Source organism: Echiichthys vipera (genome assembly GCF_963691815.1).
Source record: "Echiichthys vipera genome assembly, chromosome: 19".
Lineage (NCBI taxonomy): Eukaryota > Metazoa > Chordata > Actinopteri > Perciformes > Trachinidae > Echiichthys > Echiichthys vipera.
The window spans coordinates 21,397,165-21,417,126 of record NC_139844.1 but is presented as its reverse complement, the minus strand read 5'-3'; the positions used below and the strand labels follow the sequence as shown (position 1 = coordinate 21,417,126).

The following is a 19,962-nucleotide window of genomic DNA, read 5'->3' as shown; positions in this document are numbered from 1 at the left end:
TAGAATTGCAAATGAATGCAAATGTGGGTTGAATCGAAGAGAAGAGAACACTTGAAACACTGATCTCTTGATCTTGAAGAGGTTTTGTTTGACTTAAATAAGTTTTAAAAGCTTTGTAGTGCAACATGTGCAACCATAGCCTTTCTGTATTCCTGAATGGCAGTGATTACTAACAGCTGCTGACTTTTCTCATGTGGAAAATACGGTCCTTTCATTTTCTTCTTTATCTCTTTACAGTGTTTGGAGTTTTTCATTTGGGGTGCCAATATATCTGGGGGGGCTTTACATATCAGAGGAGAGCAGCGCTTAAAACAAACGCAAGGAACAAAACAGAGTATTATATGTTAAGGATTGCTGGCAAAGACATTCGCATTGCATTGTGGCAACCTGGATTACAAGGCTAAAAAAACTAGATGTGAAAATATGAAGAAAGCTTTGCAAATATTAAGCGAGGACTTACACAGCCTCCCACAAAACTGTGCTATTATCGTGAACAGAGGGAGTAATCTACATACATTCAATGAGGCGTGAAAAAAAGAGCATACTTTCGTAAATCCCGGAGAAAGGCCTAATGGAGTGTGCGGTGGATTCAGCGTCTCGTGGCCTTCATCAGCCAGAGGTGTCACCGCAGTGCAGGAAAGGATCAGGCGGAGCAGACCGCTACAGGAGTTCAGCCACGGACACGCCATCTACTTGTGTTCTCTTCAGGGGGAACTGCAGAGACTGCTGTGAGTCAGTTTTAGACACAGTCAGAGCTACAGTCAAGACCACTGTGCATTAGGGACCTACAGCCACTACACGAGGGATGTGCATGTAAAACGTCTCTTTGATTTCCTTCTCTGTGTATGAGTGAATGCATGAATCATCTATCCTGAGTCAATGCCTATCCAAGCTTCATCTGGTTCAAAATTCCACAACAAGACTCCTTAAAAGTGGGTTTTACACTTTAATGGCCATTTTTAGACACACATGGGATTTCCTTATCACTACAAGGTGTCCCAAAAATGTATACACACTTAACTTAATTGTAAAATAGGTGTTTATTAAAATTCATTTCATTTTCAAAATGTCATAGAATTTACAAACATCATTTTCAAAATGTCACCTGCAATGGAATCGCACATATCACCAAACGATTCCCTTGGTATTTGCGTGCATTCACGTTCAATGGCTGCTCTCAGTTCAGTGACTGTTGAGGGTCTCATAGCGTAGACTTTGTCTTTTAGGTATCCCCATTAAATAAATAAATATATATATATATATATATATATATATATATATATATATATATATATATATATATATATATATATATATATATATATCAGCTGCTAAATTGTGTTTACATTTTTTGGGACACCCTGTATATATGTAACACATTAATAGTTGTGTTAGTATGTGAAACGTCTTCCTAGACAAATAACCAACTCCAGTTGCTTTTGACTGAAATTGCTTTGAGGATAACGACGACCTGGACAAATGAGAACATTCACAGGATTAATAGTTCTTGCTTTTAAAGCGTAACTATGCCCATTTTCAAAAATTCATACCTTATTCCTTTGCTCTAAGAAAAACTGGAGAACACGAACAACTCTCTCCCAAATCCCCAAACTAAAGTGCTAAAATTCATAGACGGTGCATTGTGACATATTTTATAGATGAGAGCACCCAGGGGAATGTTCTGAGTATATGGGAACACTTTTTGTGTGTTGTCAGTTTTTACAACTGACAACACTTCAATAGTACAGGGCTCATTTGGGTATAAAAAAAGGAAAACAAACAAAATCAGTTACCCATTCATCTTTTATGGAGCCGCTCCAGACTTTATGCTGGATATCATAGAAGGTTTGAGACTCGCTTCTCCAGTTTCTGGCTTTGACAGAGAGAAGCTGGTGTTCACAAATATTGACTGAACTCGGCCATGGAAATAACATGTTATATGTTAATATTTTATTTCATTTCACCATCACTTATACATGGCTCTGGGTTTTTCTTTTTTTAATAAAACTATATTATGTGAGTTATTATTAATAGTGCATGTATGTGTAACAGTCCCACATAGAGCTTTGCTTAAGCATACAGCACCACCACCATCTGATATCCAATGAGAAGCAAGAATTCTTATGGACTTCCTGGATTTACCAAAACAGACTAAAATAACTCAACGTGGTACACATGCAGATTTGTATTTCAATGTTTCTGAGACCTCACTGTATGTATGCACCAGGTGTGAACAAAACAGTAATGTCTTGGGATACATTGCAACCTGCAATCAACACAAAAATTAAGGCTAAAAACCACAGAGTTGAATAAACACCTCACTGATACAGGCTTAACAATGATTGAATAAAATAAAATAATAAATGAATAAAATAATTGCTTCATATCACAAGTGTGTGTCTTATTTTGGCCAATCTTTGAACGTCAAAATGCCGAAATTGCAATTAAGGTCGGGTGATATGACATATTTCATAAGTGATATTGTCACTATCCCATTAACATGCCTGTGTGTATTAGTCCATTGTGGGCCATGTTGCCACTCAGTGAGCAGGACCATAATGCTTTATGGCAACATTGTATTTCGCATTGAAATCACTGGATTCAACAAAAACAGATATCCTCATGTAATTACTTTATTCATAAAGAATATCTGAAAAGACAATGCTTATAAACAATACCCCGTAGGGGTGGGAATCTCTAAACAACTTATGATTCCATTGCGATTCAGAGGCCTACGATGCAATTATAAAACTATTATAAATTTATCAAGATGCATCAAAATATTTGATTTCTATTGATGATTTTGTTTCTCACCGTGTGACTGCTTGCTACTCTAAAAACAGCTCATTTGTAATGCTCCAAAATTAAAGAAACCAATGAATTTACTTCAACTGACAGTATCTCGCTAGGCTGAAGCTGCCTCCCCAAGAGAAATCTAGCAAGCTAAGCTACAGCAACATGGCAAAGAAGGCTGCACACATACGTCTGTGTTTGGCGGTAGCATCACTTATTGATTTCTTGGCATTGTTATTTCAGAAGTAACGTCCGCTGTGCTTGAGCTTCAGCTACTTCTAGCACTGTAGATCGTAAGCACGACATGTGCACACATGTTTACTTTCTTTATGTCTCACAATCTTATTGATTCAACTACAAGAAATATACTGCACAGCACAGGCGAACAAAGTTGTGACCACAATGTTGAGAAATAGGTTTTCAGTGTCTGATAGTTGACTTTTCTATATTGAGATCTTTTGAGAAAGAATAGCAATGCATTTAAGAGGGTTGTTTTTATCATGTTGCTTCTAAAAAGATCCCTACATAAAGCTTCCTCCAAAAAGCTCAAACATCTACCCGCCTCACGCCCAATGTCAGCTGGGATCAGCTCCAGCAGCCCCCGCGACCCCGACCCCGGGATAAGCGTTTGAAGATGAATGATGAATGAATGAATGAATCTACAACAGTGCTCACTGTTGCAGCAGAGCTATGTGTGAAGAATTTTTTTTTGCCATAAGTTTAAGGATGGGCCGATACTGATATTGGAATTTACTTGAGTCAAATAGCTGGATTAGGTATTGGTGGCAATGGGGCTGATCTATTCAATTCATTCATTCATTCATTCATATTCAACCGCTTGTCCCTGTTGGGGTCGCGGGGGGGCTGGAGCCGATCCCAGCTGACATCGGGCGTGAGGTGGGGTACACCCTGGACAGGACGCCAGTCTATCGCAGGGCACATAGAGACGAACAGAGACAAACAGAGACAGACAACCACTCACTATTCAATTCAAATCTCTATTTTTTATATTTATTATGTAAGTAATAATTAATAATTCAGTACATTTATATCTATGTATCTTTTTTTATGTTTTGTTTGGCAAAGTAAGTCAAGCCTGATTCATTCATATGATACGACTTATTAATTTAAGACCGGCATTAAATCTCTCTGTTGGTATTGCGGCTGAAAAAAGTTGTTGCATCCCTACTTTTAGCATGTTATGTCATCAGACAGGGCAGTGAGAAATTCCCACTGCTGTTCCCCTTTTGGCATTTTAATGACATTATCATCATGGCTGCCTCCCACTTCTGTGCCACCAAAGAAAGTAACATGTACAACTAGCCACTTTGGCAAATGTGGCAGAATAAATGAGTCAGAGGCCTTCTCACTCTTCTTTTCTCTGCATATGTGAGTGAGAGAGGGGGAAAGCAGTAGACTAAAACCTACAGGAACAGAAAGCAAACCCATGCAAGTGTGATCCCATTCCTTTCTATATGTGTGAATGAACTGCACGGTTCAGAGAGTGTTCTTTATTCCCTTTCAGCAAACCACGTTTGTGGCAACGGCAAAATCCCCTGCTGTCTTTAGGGTTTCATTCTGTCGCCACACTCTCACCTCCACTCAAGAGCGTGGAGGAGGTGAGAGAGGGAGAATCCTAAGCTGTCATCACAGTTTAGATCAGTGTCCTGCCTCCACCCCCGCTGCCTCCACATTCCTTTTGCCCTCCACCCAAACCTCCAGCAGCGTGTTACGCAACTTCAAAAACAAGGTCACGGAAAATATCCAGAGAGGAATCAGAGAAGAAGAACAGGAAAGAAAGATAAAGAAAAGGAATATCCTCCTCCTTCCTCTCTTTCTGCCCATCGCAGTGTGTGATTCAGCAGGAGGTAGGACGACAGGAATGAGAGCCTGCAGCATCTAACGCATACAAATGCCTGTAGACACAAATTTCCACCCACACAGACAAATGCATAAACATTGACACAGACACATGACAGACACTGGCAGCCGGAGAAATTATGAGAGACAAGACATGGTCCATTGTGTGTCCTTGTGTTTGCTGCATGCTTTGAGGTATATCACATTAACAACTAATACTCACCCACAATTAAGATCAAATACCATAAACAAGGCGTCTTCTTGCGTAAGAAACCTTCTTCTGACCCCCTCTTTGTCATGCATTATTTATAAGGTTTCTAGTTTAAAAAAAAATAAAAAATAGCTCCGGTGAGCTAAAGCGATGTCACACATTACTTCTTCATTGCACATGTGAATAAACAATAGCAACTGCTGCCAAGGAGAAGAGAGTCATGTGCGACTTACAGCAGCCATTAAGCTTTCTAAGGGAATAGATGACGTTGGAGCAGGAGCAGAACTTTGTAAGGCTCAGTTCAAATCCTGTTTCATGGTTCTTGTGGTCAGCCTATTGTCCACAAACAGTCCCCGGTATTGGTCAAAGTGGCTCAAAGAAAGGGCCTCTTGTATTTTCAGACTTGCACATCCAACGTGCAATTTGAATTTGTGTGTGTATGTACTTTTGGGTCCTGTAGCTAGCCAATCATAGCAAAGCGTTCTGTGTGACCCCGCCCTCATTGTTACAAAATCTTACACACTCTTGCCTTCTGCACCACACAGACAGCGCTGTCCACAAGGAGCATGACATAGGTTTAAGAGTCAGCTGTGCTTTGCGCCAAATGCTAACATTAGAATGCTAATGCGAACATACGACCAACATGCAGTCATAAGCCAACATATTGGACGTATAGGCATTTTGACACGATTATGGCAATAGAGGAAAAGTCTGGGGATTACCAGACGTCATGGCGTTCCATTCAGTGCTCAGTCTGGATCAAGATGGCTGACAAGACCGACCAACAGGGCCACATCACCATACCTAAAAATATTTTTCCTAAATGTGAGAATATGCTGATTTTCTCAATTTTATATTATTTAGTCCTCAGATTATTCGACTTATCATTTTATCACTATAAGCGACTAATATTTTTGCTCTTCTCCCAACTGGCATAGGCAAGACTTTGACAAATCGTTCATCCAATCACCTGCCAGGTATTTATGAAAGCATCCCTTTACAAACAGATTCCAATGACAACTCCTCAGATGGTTCTGTTTAACAAACCTGTTGGCGCGTCAGGTTAGCAACTATATTAACACCACATGCCATGTCACCACCATCCATCTACAATCACAAACAAGGCATCAAGTATGATAATGTGACACGATGCAACTCAGTTAATTGCTGATTCTCCAGGTTATTTACATGCTAATGTTGTTGTGTCAGCTTGCAGACATTTTTTTTCCATGATGAAAGTTTGCTGTAGCTGTTCATCATTTCCATACAGCCAAGCCCTCGTTAATTAAATCCAACACTATGCCAGGGTTTAGGTACTTCTCCTCCCATCAGGGATAATTTAACACTCGATATTTTTGAGCACCTGCCCCAGAGCTGTATCAGCTCCACGAGAGAACAATCAGTTTCCCCCAAAAATAATTACTGAAATCATCGAAAAATCAACAACTATTAACTGTGACAGCCGTGGTGAGCATACAGCAGAGTGTGTATCCTTAGCTGTTTGTTTCCCTGCGACTGCCATGTATGTGTACGGTCATGTCATTACATCTTAATGGGCTTTCCTCTGATGCTACAGCAGAGCAGAGAGACGGCGGCTGTGATGGAGAGAACAGGGAACCATTTGATGTTTGCCAGTTGAAAGAATAAGCCTTACTTTGGGTTGTGCTTTCCACAGAGGCATGCTGGGATTGAAAGAGCGCTTGCCGAGGGCTAAAGGGGATTTTTGGTGGGCGCCACACATCCAATTACCACGGTAGCATCACAGAAATCCACGGGGAATGCACACACAAACAGACAGATTCGCACACGTGCACGCAGGCGCCCACGCACACATCGACATGTAAGACACCCACTGCAGGAGACTCTCAGCACGGAGGGGGCACAGCCAAATTTCACTATTCTGCTTCTGTTGGATCAGCTGCTGCGGATTTCATGAATATTATAAGCATGTGTTCATATGTGGCTTATGATATAAATATGGATATCAATATGGAAACACCACCCAGGTTCCACCTCTTTGGAGAGCATTATTAATGCATTCAGAGAAGCTATTACTGGATTTGCATGGGCTCTTCTGATGAGCCGAGAGGACCTTCAGATTCACTAATATGTGGAGGTTTATTGGTGCATTTCAAAGCTGTTTTGAAGTCTTCTGTGCTCTGGCAATAGCTGGGATTTCTAGCTGTTTAATATCCCCACCAACAAACTTCAATAACTACATGGTCCCACATCAGCACACGAAACACGTACACCCACCAAACCACACTCATTTAAAACACATCCTGGAATTAATGCATTCAGACTACCTACACAGGTTAATAACTTGAATATTTCCTCTTCCCTTAAAACAGGGGCCTGAAGGCCACTGGGAAATCACACTTCACCAGACGTTACTATGAAATCGATTTTGTGATACATTTTTAATTATATGAGATTTGTCATTTCTTTTAATAGCGTGATGAAATGGCCCGGAGCGCCACTTCTCTTTTATTGAAGCTGATAAATCTTGGATATCTGTGTATTGGTAAATCACCTGTGCCACTAGAGAAGAAATGTCTCCCACAAATAAAACTAATTCAAACCTTAAGGATTTAAATGGATTTTAATCAAAGCTTTCGCTAAACTTCAGTTCTTAGGGAACATGGTTTTGGGTAAAGTTTTAGTCATGTAGAAGCTGTGTATAACTTTCCTCTTCCTTTCTTCTCCTTTCATATTTGAGTCTCAAAACAGAAAACAGTCCTAACATATAGAAGCAACATATGCATTAACATACTGGTGTTCTTCTTGAGATCCCAAGGTTTGGCACAGCAGTCCCCAAACAATCAAGTATGGATCCGCTATTGATGTGCAGTTCCACACAATCAACCTTACCCCCAATTGAGCTTGGAGGATAAAATCCATGGCGAGTCAGGCTGTTAGCGCCAGGAAAAGTTGCTGTTCAGGAAAATGTTTCTGCTTCGATTACAACCCAAGAGCAGAAGCATATCAACTCTGCTCCAACATATACTTTAGCAACCTTCTCAAGGTAGTCACGCCAATAAAGGGTCACTGGAGAGGATGTATGAGCCCATTCCATATATTCTTAAGATGTGTTTACCGCTCAGAGATGATGGCAATCTTTTGTATAATCCCAGAGCTGAGGGAGTAACAAGATTGCGTACAAGGAAAAAGACTACATGGGGAAAAAATGGAGGGAAATAGATAAACAATGAAAAAGAGCTGGAGGTCATCTCAAGCTGTGGAAATGGCATTTAAGGAGGCCTTCTTCAGGCTTCACTCATCTCCATATGAAATACATCTAAGTGACATGGAAAACGAGGAAAGGACGGCTGCCAAGAGCGCCTCTCTCTATATACACATGTTTATGCACATGTTTATGCACGTGAGCTTTTGTTCTTTAAGTCCGGGAACATTTCAAGAAGGCATTGGATCACTCAGTGACTCTTTTAACTATAATTCACTGTGATATGTATCGTGATCACACCTTTCTCGCTTTGATATAAATGGTCTTAACACATGTATTATCACATGTATTAACCCAATGCATCCCAAACAGGATGACAAGATATGATGAACTGAAAATTCATCATGGAAATGTAACCTATGCAATGTAACACATGCAACCTATAATACAATTTCACCGTTCAACAGCAATCTTTGAATTTATCAGCAATTTGATTTGTTTTATTATGTAAAACTGATAAAGCTCATGTTACCATGTCATTGTGATGATTTGATTTGCCTGTCATAGAAGTGACAGTTGACGGAAGCCTTCGTTGTGGACAGGGGAGACCAAACCAAATCAAGTGAGAATATCATTGTAGGCGAAAAAGGCGTGGGCTGATTCTTCCGCAGCTTGTGTCGAGGGAGAAAATCTCCAAAAGAAAGCAAACTTCATTCTGTGCAGACAGACTGGGTCATGGGTCAGATTGGATTGCTAATAACTGAAGGCCAAAGCATGAATTCTGAAGATGACGCACCCTTGAGGACACTCCGACAACACTGCTAAATAGTCTGTTATCAGTGTGTTGTGGCTGCTTAAGTTATTCTATACACTTATAGTACGGATGTAACTCCAGGTAAAAACTTTTGCTGCAGCAACCTGAATAAAGACAAGAATGGAGAACACAGACAATAAGGACTTGGGCTAGAATGCCAACATCTGCATTAAATCTCGCCCTGAGATTTCTTTCTCCACTTAGTAAAATCTCAGTGGAGAAACGCTTTGCCTACTCCAGATAACTCTGCTTTCCTTGCCATAGGAAGCCATTAACTGACAGAACACGGCTTGAGGTTATCCCCATGGGTGCAACAGCCTCTGGGATATACTGTGTCTGGCGGAGAGATGAAGAGAACATGACGCTAAAGAGATTAGCTATTACATTGTGAATTTATGTTAGAAGAATACGGTTTTTAGAGACTATTGAGGGATACACAGAAAGCCAAATAATACAACAAAGGCTAAGCAGACAGTTAGATAACCCTTTAAAAAAAGGGTAGGCGGTTTAGTAAGTGTAAAGGCGCACGTAATGACTGCATCACATGTTCATAGGCACTTTGAGGCACGTCGAGCATCCATGATGAGTCTTGCTGAGAAGGCCTGATGTATGAACGTGGTGATAAATCACATTGCTGAATTAATATCTCAGCAAAGTATTGCCCTAGATAGATGAAAAAGCACACACGCACACAGAAAAAGAGTGCACATGCTCCCACGTACACACCAACTGCATGTTAATCTGAGTTGAAATTTCACAGCGCCTCTGCAGAGCCACAGCATAACTCAACAGTCACAGTTTCTTTTTGCCACCAGGGCAAATGACTAGATTTGAGAGAAGGGGTATAAATGTGTGTGTGTGTGTGGGGGGGGGGGGTATCCAGGGGTGTGTGTCTCCCCTACTGCCTGGTTGCTGGGCTTTGGTTTTGGAGCCATAGACTGAGGGCGTCATTGTCAACACATTTACCTCGCCACTGTTCCTGCTTGTCAGAGGAGCTTAAGCATTATTCGCTGCAAAGATAAGTAGGCCCATTCCTGCAGTTGCCTCATAGCAATGAAATGGTGGTGATTTCTGAAGAGACACATTCTCTCTGCCTCATACCTGCGTACATGCACCCCCCCCCCCCCCCACCCCGACCCTCCCCAATCTCATCTGCTCTCATGCACATTTGTTGTAAGGCCGCTGCAAGGAGCTTTCGTTTCTGCAATCACTTCACATTTGTTTCAGCAATTGATTTCCTGGCATGTGAGGGGAAGGAGAGAATGAGCGAGTGGGTAGGCGGCGAGGGAGGGGGAGGAGCGAGCGAGGAAGGAAACAGGGAAGTCAGAGGACGCGCAATGCCAGGCTCACATACTGTCACCATGACAACAGACATCACTTCACAGGAGCAGCACTTAGGATGCTTGTGTGGGCTGAAGTGACATAGTTGAAGGCTGGCATTAGCCTCTTGTGTGTGCCAAACTTACCAATCCTCTCCTGGCTTGCTTTTTGCCTCATTTCCTCCACAGCACTGCTAGAAGGAGCCACTACCTATTGGGATTGCTGAGTGATTTGTACTTTATGAGTGTAAATGCCGGTCCTGCCAGTTTGGCTTAACAAAGACAATTCAATTGACTGAAATGCGTAAAGGAAGACAGGAGGCGACATTCATATTCAATGAGCCCCTTTCATCATTTGCGTCACTTTGAAGCTGGATAGCATGTATAATTCTCTATGATTTGAAGTGAGGCCAATCCTGGAAATGGTAACTTCAGATATGGAAACACACCACAGACACTTAAAAGGATCTATCTTAGCAGCTAATCCTGTTGTTCATTAAGAAAAATCTGTGACACATTATGAGGGTGTACAATTGATGTTTTCGAATGCAAAACTAATGCATGACTCATCAAGATCTAATGCATGTATTAATTGATTATTTAAGACTAGCTTAGTATTAATACATTATCAAGTGTATGCGATGCCTTAACACCTTATGAATAATCATGTTACTAAATTCATTTTAACACAGTTAAGTCTTACATAAATTAACATAAAATTAACAATAAAGCAGGTTAAAGGACATCAGTCTCTCTTAGACTCACTAAAAGCATAATGTACCTGTTGTAATGTTCTTCTCTTTGTGCACTAATTTTAAACCTGTTTAAATGGATTTTGGTCAGCTCTTATCAGTATGCAGCTTGCACAGCTGCACGCCCCACTCTCTGCATCCTGTCTTGTGTTACCATTCACGTGCAGTATCCAGTACAGTAATTCAAAGCCGGCAAAACCTCAATGAATGTAAAAAGCATGACAATATAAAGAAAGCATGCACGTCTGTTGGAAGAAATGCTGAGTCATGAAGCAGTGGGATAAACCGAAAAATATCCAGTAAGTGGCATGTCAGCTAACAACCAGCCTACTTTATATGATGAGATGTTAATGAATGTATGACTTCTGTGAGTTGAATGGTAAAAAATGAAGCAGAAAATGCAAAACTGAAACAAAAAGCCGAGCTCTGGCTCATATGAGGGGATCATGCTTAATCCCTAGGGTTTATACTCAATTGTTTTAATTACAGTTCTAATTGTTCAATCAAAGTCTTTACTTCAGAGAGACCACAGAGGTCACCTCGCTGAGGTGAGGCTTTGCAGTAACGAAGAGTGCAAAAGTAACATTACAAGGTAGAGAGCCAGCTGCAGAATGAGTCAAATTTAACAACTTGAAGCTTCATCCACACCCTTGTCATCACGTAGGAAAGCACAGCACTATTGGCAGATGACTGACAACTTTTTTGGCTCCTTTTCTGTGACCGGTGTGGCATGGCGGAGGTGCCTAGCTAGCTGGCCAGCTGTCTGCTAGTTGGCTGGCTAGCTGGCTTACTGGTTCATCCGCACATTCATGTTACACTGGTTACAGAAAATGAGCCTAACAGCAGGTTGGTGGCCGTCAGCAGCGCTGGGTCTAATGGTTCATCTCTCTCACTTCCTGTCACTCGGAGGCCTGTCTCTGGTAGCTGCTACATCGTACCAACAGTGTTCAACTGCTCTCCTCCCCATGAGCTGCAACACACTTTACTGCAACCCTGACGTGAGTGGTCATCATGAAAATTAACAACAATCTCCATTTTGTTTTAGTCAAATAACTACAGCTTAATGTCCGTTCTATCTTATTATATTTTGTATGGGTGTGTCTTTTTTTTTAATCTGTTCCTGCCGGTAATGGTCAGTTTTTGTTTTTGGTCAACCACAGAAAATACATTCACTTAGTGTACTACAAAGTTTTGAGGTACTTGCACTTTATTTGAGTTTTTCCATTACATGCTGTGTAATGGTTCTAGTTCATTACAGGAAAATACTGTACTTGTTACTCCACCACTTTTATCTGACAGCTGTAGCTGCTTGTTAGTTTGCAAATTAAAGGCTCTGTACACTCCAACAGGTGTTTCCACTCTGCCTAATTAGACCTTGCCAGGTGCGCTGGGTGGAGCTATGCTGGGAATGACATAATTTCACCAAACTTTATGCACTAATGTGGATCGTAAAAGGGTAAATTGCTCTGCCCCGACAGATAAAACTTAATCAACAAAAGGGTGAAGGAGATGTCACTCAAACTCAGTTTGTTTGTCCTGGGAAGAGGGCTAATTAGGGAACATAAGTGAAAACACATGTGGGGGTGGGCTATGGGTAGAGGCTTTAAAATATACATCACTTCATAAAATATGATGTATTATTATTATTTATTAAATTAAACAGCAGCACTATCTCATCTATTCTTAAGAAGACTCATTTTGTCAGTTCCAAACTATAAACTGATTATATAGTGTCATACAGGTCTATATGTATATAAAGTCTCTGGATGTAAATAGCCACCTGTTGAACATAGGCTACAAGCCATTATGCTAATGTTGGGGGTGTAAATTACAGTCTTTCATGAGCAGATGATGCTCCTGTCTTTAACACTGTTTATTTATTTTTAATTTATTGGAGTTGGAACCCATGAGGATGTCGTCAACATGAGGAAATTAACACTATTACGTGAAATGGAATCACTACAGATAAAAGCTGTGCCGCTGTACAAGGTAATATCAGCGGGACCAAGGTTGACATTTAAGATTTAAATCTTGTTTTTAATGATCCAGATGATGAATGGCCACTTCATCTGAATGTCAGAAGACAAAGGGAGAAATATCAGTGAAGGTTAGAGGCCATACTAGACTTAATTTAAAGTACAGAATTACTTTTGATTCTAAATAAACCAGGGCAAAATGCCGTTCTACCTGTGCACCAGGACAGGACTTAATGAATGAATAACTACACCATTAGCAGCAGCTTTCTGTCCTCAGCACTGTACAGAACAGGGTAACTAGCTCAGGGTTTGGGGATGTGGGCTTAACAGTTGAAGCAGCCAGCCAGGTTACAATAAGCTTCTTTGGTCCGCGGTGGGGATTTGGCCTTGAATGATCCGGAGGTAAATTGTGTTCCTGAACTCATCCAAATCCTCACAGTAGAAGGAAGAAAGTATTACAGCTGTTCACGGAGTGTGCAAAGTAGCCAAAGCTTATACTAACACTTTTTTTTTTTAGTTTTGAACACAAATCATCAAGGACAATATATGCCATTCATCACAGCTGTGCGTCACTCTATCTTTGCATTGAATTATGCATAAGAAAACAGGAATGGAATTGCTTATATTCAGTGCAGAGGACATTGCAGTAGCTGCACGCCACAACCATAAAGCATCTAATTCCATTTTCCCTTTTTCCTACTGCCAAACTAAACACAGCTACATCTTCCAAAGTAGGTGAAGGTGGAAGAATGAGGGCAAAACTGAGAGAGTCACCCCGCAACACAGACACACGCCTCACATAACCATGGGCAACATGGCCTCCTGGCTTCACAGCTAAGCAAGAAGTCACAGAGACCAAATTAAAAGGGCATCTTAACAAAAATGTTAACTTAGCTTGTGAAAAAAAAAAAATTCTCTGGCTCTTTAGCTTTCTAAAGTCTGAAAAAATAACCCTGATAATGTCACAGTGGTGTTATCAGGATAATCTCGGCTTTGACTTGATTTTACATCTATAACAGACAGCCTTCAGGACAAACTGGGAGTATGGGGCTTAAAGGATGTCGGCATTTAACAGGCAGGGAAGGTCAAATGAAGTTATGCTACTGGTTGCATTATGGGAAATGTAGGATCTTGTGTTTTTGGATCTTATCCTAAAACAGGGACACAAAGTCAGGATAGCCTGTCCTCTGTTAGAAGGCCTATAGTATATTGGTAACCTGGATCAACAGACTAATTCACAAATGCATATAATCTGAACAGAATCAACAGAATCTTGATTTATATTTTAAAAGCACTGCCTAGTTTGACGGTTTGATCTAAGTTTTCATGAGCCCGGTGCAGTGTGCTGATCGGACTTGCAGACCGGACCCTACTGGATAGCTCTACAACCAGTCAGTGATGTAAAAATGTGTGATGTTTGACATGGGGTGGTATAGCTTCTCTGTGATTGGCCTGCAATGGTTCTTGTCAGCCTGAAATCTGTCTGAATGTGAGAGTGCATTTGCCAGAGCAAATAAAACATGACCGCTGCAGATGTGTATGGTTCCCAGGCTACGAAACTGTTGTAGCATCCCTCAATTTAAACGTTTAGTTTCCAAAATTCACCACACTGAAAAACAGCTGTTTCACCTTAATCACCTTGAGACAGATTATTAAAGTGAGCTGTGAAATATTATCCAGTGAATACTGAGCACAGCAGGAGTGCTTCAGAATTTAAGTTAAAACATTGTCTCTGCAGAGTACACTCAGCCAGTCTCAGAGGAGTCAGTCCAAAGAGAATTGACTTTTGGTATGATTAAGTTGGTGCTATCTGAAGCCTCTTCTTCTGCTGCAACGAATTACTTCCACTGCGCCATACCCAGCTGTACATCCTCATTTGCCTCTGATTGAAGCGTGTATAGTGTAGATGTCCCTCCACCGTTCCTCAGGGGAATGGAGGGAGAGAGACAGGCACAGAAGAGAGACGGGCAGAGAGTAAGGTGCCGAGAGTGGGAGGGAGCAGAAGATATAGAGTTAACCATGGTCTCATTACGGTGGGAAATGTGAGGGTCCCGATCCAAAGGAATGATGAAGGACTCTGTGGAGGAGGCCTCTGTGAACCAACAAAGACGGCTTTAGTTTCACTGGCAGAATGCATTTGCATAGCTTAGAAGCCAAAGCGACTGAACCGGGGCTCATGAAAAGAAACCCCAGCAATTGCTTGGACTTCAATGCAAACGAGAGGGAGCGAGAGACAGCGAGAGAGAGAGAGAGAGAGAGAGAGAGGGGGAGAGAGAGAGAGAGAGAGAGAGAGACAAGTGGGAGGCGAGAAAAAGCGGTAGGAACTTTTTCTCTTTAGTAGCATAACACAAAACGAGATCAGGAACATCTGCACATCCCATGGAGGATGTCGCCAACTGACTTTGATGCAAAGAGAACATACTGAAGGCGGTACATTTCTAGATAAAGTAACAAGCAGAAAGAAGGAAAAAAAAACATCTCCATGCTATCATAAGTGACACGTTCCATTGTAGCCGTTTGATATCATTATTTAGGGTGGTTTGTTTGTCTGTAAAATTAGACATAATTGCTAACTGAGAATATTTAGCAGGTTTGTAGGTACTTCCATTTGCTATTGGAGCTCTGGAAAGCAACGCAGAGGTCAAGATAATAAAGCAATCTCCTGGCGGATGTGGGTGTGTGTGGTGAAAGTGATGAGAAAAGAGAGAGACACACTCCGAGGGAAAGAGAGGAGAGGAAGAGTGGACCAGATGTTGTACTTTAGTGGTGCTCTCTTTTTCCCTCTGTGGCCCGGAGTCATGGAGGGATGACTCGCCTTCATCAATCCTCTTTAATGACTCTGGCAGCACCACTTAACACACTAGTATGGAATTTCTTCATTACTACATCATGATTCCACCATTTAGTCGGTGGAGATGTATGCCAATGCTGGGGATGAAAATATCCGTCTCCCTTTCGCAAACTGCTGCATTCATGGGCACTCAGGTCTATTTGGACAGCTAGGGAGGAAAGTGGTAGCCGAGGCTTTGAACCCAACAAAAAAGAGATTGAATCGGGCGGTAAAAAAAAAAAACACAGTGTGTATAGCTATTATTGAAATGAATTTGACTGTGAAAAAAAGAAAGAAGGAATACCCAGCACTATATGACACCTCAATTTCAAAGACATGACCAGAGCGCAGGAATTCAGACATTGCCCTCCATAAAAACCTGTTGTGAAACTCTACCACTTCAAAGTTACTGGCACCATTATGTGCTCTCCTCTCACAGCCCTCAATATATTCAGCCACAATGCCTTTCACCTGTGGTGCACTCCACTCCACAATATAACCCCCCCGGCAACACCCCGTCACCCCTGCCTCATTCATGTGTCAAAAACTTCAGTAAATACGATGGGAGGCAACACAACATGCATGCTAATGTTTCGCCACCATCAATAATAAATGGTGACTTTTGAACCTTGCCGATGAATTTTCATTCAGACCACCTCCATGGAGATGTGCAGTACGCTTACGTAAACATGAGGCATACAGTATGCAGGAATCGGACAATGGTCCCTCTCCATATAGAATGTGAAATGCAAAGTTTGAGCAAATGTCTAGTTCCTTTCACACACCGAGCAGAGCTGCATGTGAGAACATAAATTACCAAATCAGTTGCATCAGACCACAAACTTGCTTTACACTCAAAGTCTGTGTCATGTCCAATTGAGCCCATGTCTGAGAACTCACAGGGAGCGAGTGGGCGTGTTGATGATGTTTCTATTATGCCCGAAAATCGGTGGAAACTCTGGGCGTGAGATCCGGGAACTTCTGTCGGTTTAGGCTGACGCGGGACTCATCAGACAAATTCAACGAACGCCATGAGGTTTGGTTGTTTATGAAGAAATTACAAACCAACTGTGTGACGTTGATAACACCACAGTCACATACCAAATGTCCTGCCTCTTGCACGCTCTAGCCAGGCGCCATCCTTCGCCTTAACCAAACTGAACCTAAAAAGTAAGACAAACTTCTGCTGTGTGCTACGTTATAAAAAAGGGGCAACTTCAGACTACCGATGTCTACACTTGATTAGTCATTTTTATCTATCTATCTATCTATCTATCTACCTGTATCTATGCAGCAGCAAGAAAGCAGGACCTATATAAACCCTCAGTAAAGCACACTCACTGACGAATAGATGAAACACTGGTGATGAGAAAATGGGGTTGACTGTGCTCAAGGGAATATCCAGGCTTCACAACATCCATGCGAACACACAAGAACAGATAGGTAAATGCTCAAACACTTCCATCTGCTGCATCTCTCTGTCTCTTCTGCTGCTGCTCTAAGCCCGCTGGTCTGCACACACCTCTATGGCAACGCCACATCAAGCATTATGGGATATGATTCCTTCTAATGAGCTTGCAGCTTCATCTGCACGCACACGCTGCACTGTAGCATGGACAGCCATGCTCACACCAAGAATCTGCAGCTTTGATCTGACATGCATGATCAGTTTTGATGGGTAGCGTCATGCCTGCCTCTCGTCAATAAACGAATAACTTGGGAGAGACTGATCAGTACATATGGATACTCGAATCAAGCAAAGGCAATGTGCAATGAGAGGTTATGCCCTCTAGCTTAAATGTGGTACTAACTCTGAACAACAACACCCACGTAGAAATCTTGCACTGCCTCATGGGTGTTTAGAGGTTTGAAGATAAGGTAGAAATCTGTGAGTGTATGCAATGCATTTTGAGACACTGTAAAATATCAATGCAACAGGTGCTAGGAGGAGAAGTGTGCTAATATGAGTGCACATGTATGAGCAGTCATGCAACAGCTGCCCTGACTTGTGCTGTGATTTATTATCTTATTCACAGCCTCCTCCTCTAGAGCAAAAGAATAGATAAAATCCTGACGCATCATTGGTCAGGTGCAGCACCATGACAGTGCCTGTCCTGCTCACAGTAACCTTTCATCATCTCTGCTGAGACACGCACACGCACACACACACACACAGTGACGACAAATATCTTTTGGGTTTTTTTTAGTCCTCTGCAATGGCCTGAAACACGCCATTCCGCATCTCTACTTGACCTCTCATTCTCCCTGCACAACCTCTGCCGCTGTCCGTGCACCTCAAGGTTTCCTCAGCGTCCCAATGTTAGTGCTCATGACTCATTATTTCCTCACAGTGCTGCTGCTGCTGCTGCTGCTACTGCTACTATTGCAGCTGCTATGAGTGTGACGATTCATATGAGACATCATCCGTGACACTGGTTGCACAAGCAGACAGTGTAAAAGACAAGAAATGTGTGCTCATTGTGTTGACTGTGTGTGTGTGTGTGTGTGTGTGTGTGTGGGAGGAGGAGATTCAGACAGACTGACAGACATAAGGAAGAGGTAGGCAGAGAGAGCCACCACACATGAAAATTAGTCATGGCTGTGCATACTAAATGAGAATGCTCAACAGATTAGAGTCCTCATGATGACGTTAAACAAAAAGACATTTGTGCCACGTCGACTCTTTCAATGATGGTTAACAGATTACATGTATGTTGGTGACCAGTCTGAGAAGCTTCTAGACAAATCTACCAGGTTCCAGTGTCATAATATGTGAATGTAACCTATAAAATGTAGCCAGCTCGCCGGGCTATCAGTAGTGATGGATTGGATGAGAAGAGGGGCTGTGGATGATTGGCTACAAACAGGATTTGCTGTATAACCTCAGGGTTGCTGAGAACATTTGGAGCCTCTTACTCAAACATGACATTCAGACCTGGCTTTTTCACCCTCACGCTACTTGGTGTTATTTTTCTTAAGATTTTGGGACCTTGTGAGTCTTAAGGGAATGAGTGGCGATTTATGAGCGGTTTCTACAAGGTCATGATCACATCAGGAGTTTCAGCAGGAGAAAATTGCATACACTCACCGTACACTCCTTGGCAACGGATGCCCTCCACGACCAGCGCCAGCAGCCCCAAAACACAGATAATTAGATCCATCCTCTCACGTTAATCTCTGCATATCCAGCTGTCAATTGCAAGAAGTCCTTTCCGGGGCGGTGTAACCGAGGCGCGTATACAGACACAGCGCTGCTCCGAGCCCCGCGTCGATTAATGTAGTCTCAGTATTAGCTGTGAAGGTATGTATGGCCGCGGGAGGCGAACACGCTCAGGTAATGATTGTTTTGATGTCCGCTGCCATGTAGCTGGAGTCAGAACGCGGTGCGCCCGTGGCACAGAGGCGCCGCGGAGGATGCAGGGGAAGCGGGCAGGCGCTGGGAGTGGGCTGCAGAAAGCCTGGCCTTTATAACAAAACGGCAAGCTCTCCTCGGCTGCAGGTGGGTTGCGCTTCACTGATACCCTGTGTCCCCGGACTTTAGCGAAGACCAGAGGGGGGCACGCTGACGCTGTCGACCGCGGGCGGACGGAGGTACCGCGGGCATAGCTTCATCAGAATCCTGCTGTGGTCAGGGCTCGCTCTGCGGATGCTGCGTTGACTGCATGCTCTCAAACGATGCCATCGCCTCCACACTTCACTGAGAAAAACACTCACACTGTCAAAATGCTCAGGGGGGTTTTTGATCTCCTGGGCGGTCGTCAAGCTGCTGTTGCCGAGACTATACAGCGGAGGCTCGTGCGCTCTCACACAGTCACATCACGACTGCACCCCGACGCCGCGCGCGCTTCTCATCTTTCCCGGTGGCAATGACAAGGGGAGGGTCCAGTCCGGGTGAGGGGCGGCGGATGGTTTCCTCCACAGCACCTCGGCCGATGCCTGCCGCTGTTATCTCGGCGTTATGAGACCACTTTCTAATTAATTCACGCAAGGATGGGAGCCGGATGTGCCCGCCGCTGAGCCAGTTGAGCATCGGTCACGTTGCGCAATACGTGCTACGGAGACCGAGTGGCACCGCAAAACCGGTCTGTGGCTACGTCAAGAGGTGCGTGGCTTCCAGCGCTCATCTGTATGGGAGGCTTCGCCCGGCGTCAGGAAAGGCATGAGAGGCGCAGCTGCTGGATGCTATGAGAGAGAGAGAGAGAGAGAGAGAGAGAGAGAGAGAA

The 19,962-nt window shown here is 42.8% G+C and overlaps 1 protein-coding gene across 1 annotated transcript in view; it reads right to left on the bottom strand.

The window, feature by feature from the left end:
- The window catches only part of LOC310962270 (MAM domain-containing glycosylphosphatidylinositol anchor protein 2), a gene marked incomplete at its 3' end in the record, with an annotated part of 180,361 nt that extends 161,420 nt beyond the window's left edge, over positions 1-18,941 (bottom strand). The window contains exon 1 of the mRNA XM_083934673.1: positions 18,828-18,941. Coding sequence (XP_083790799.1) covers positions 18,828-18,900 — 73 coding nt within the window. The 5' untranslated portion in view covers positions 18,901-18,941. The remainder of the gene's footprint in view (positions 1-18,827) is intronic.
- Positions 18,942-19,962: the final 1,021 nt, after the last annotated feature.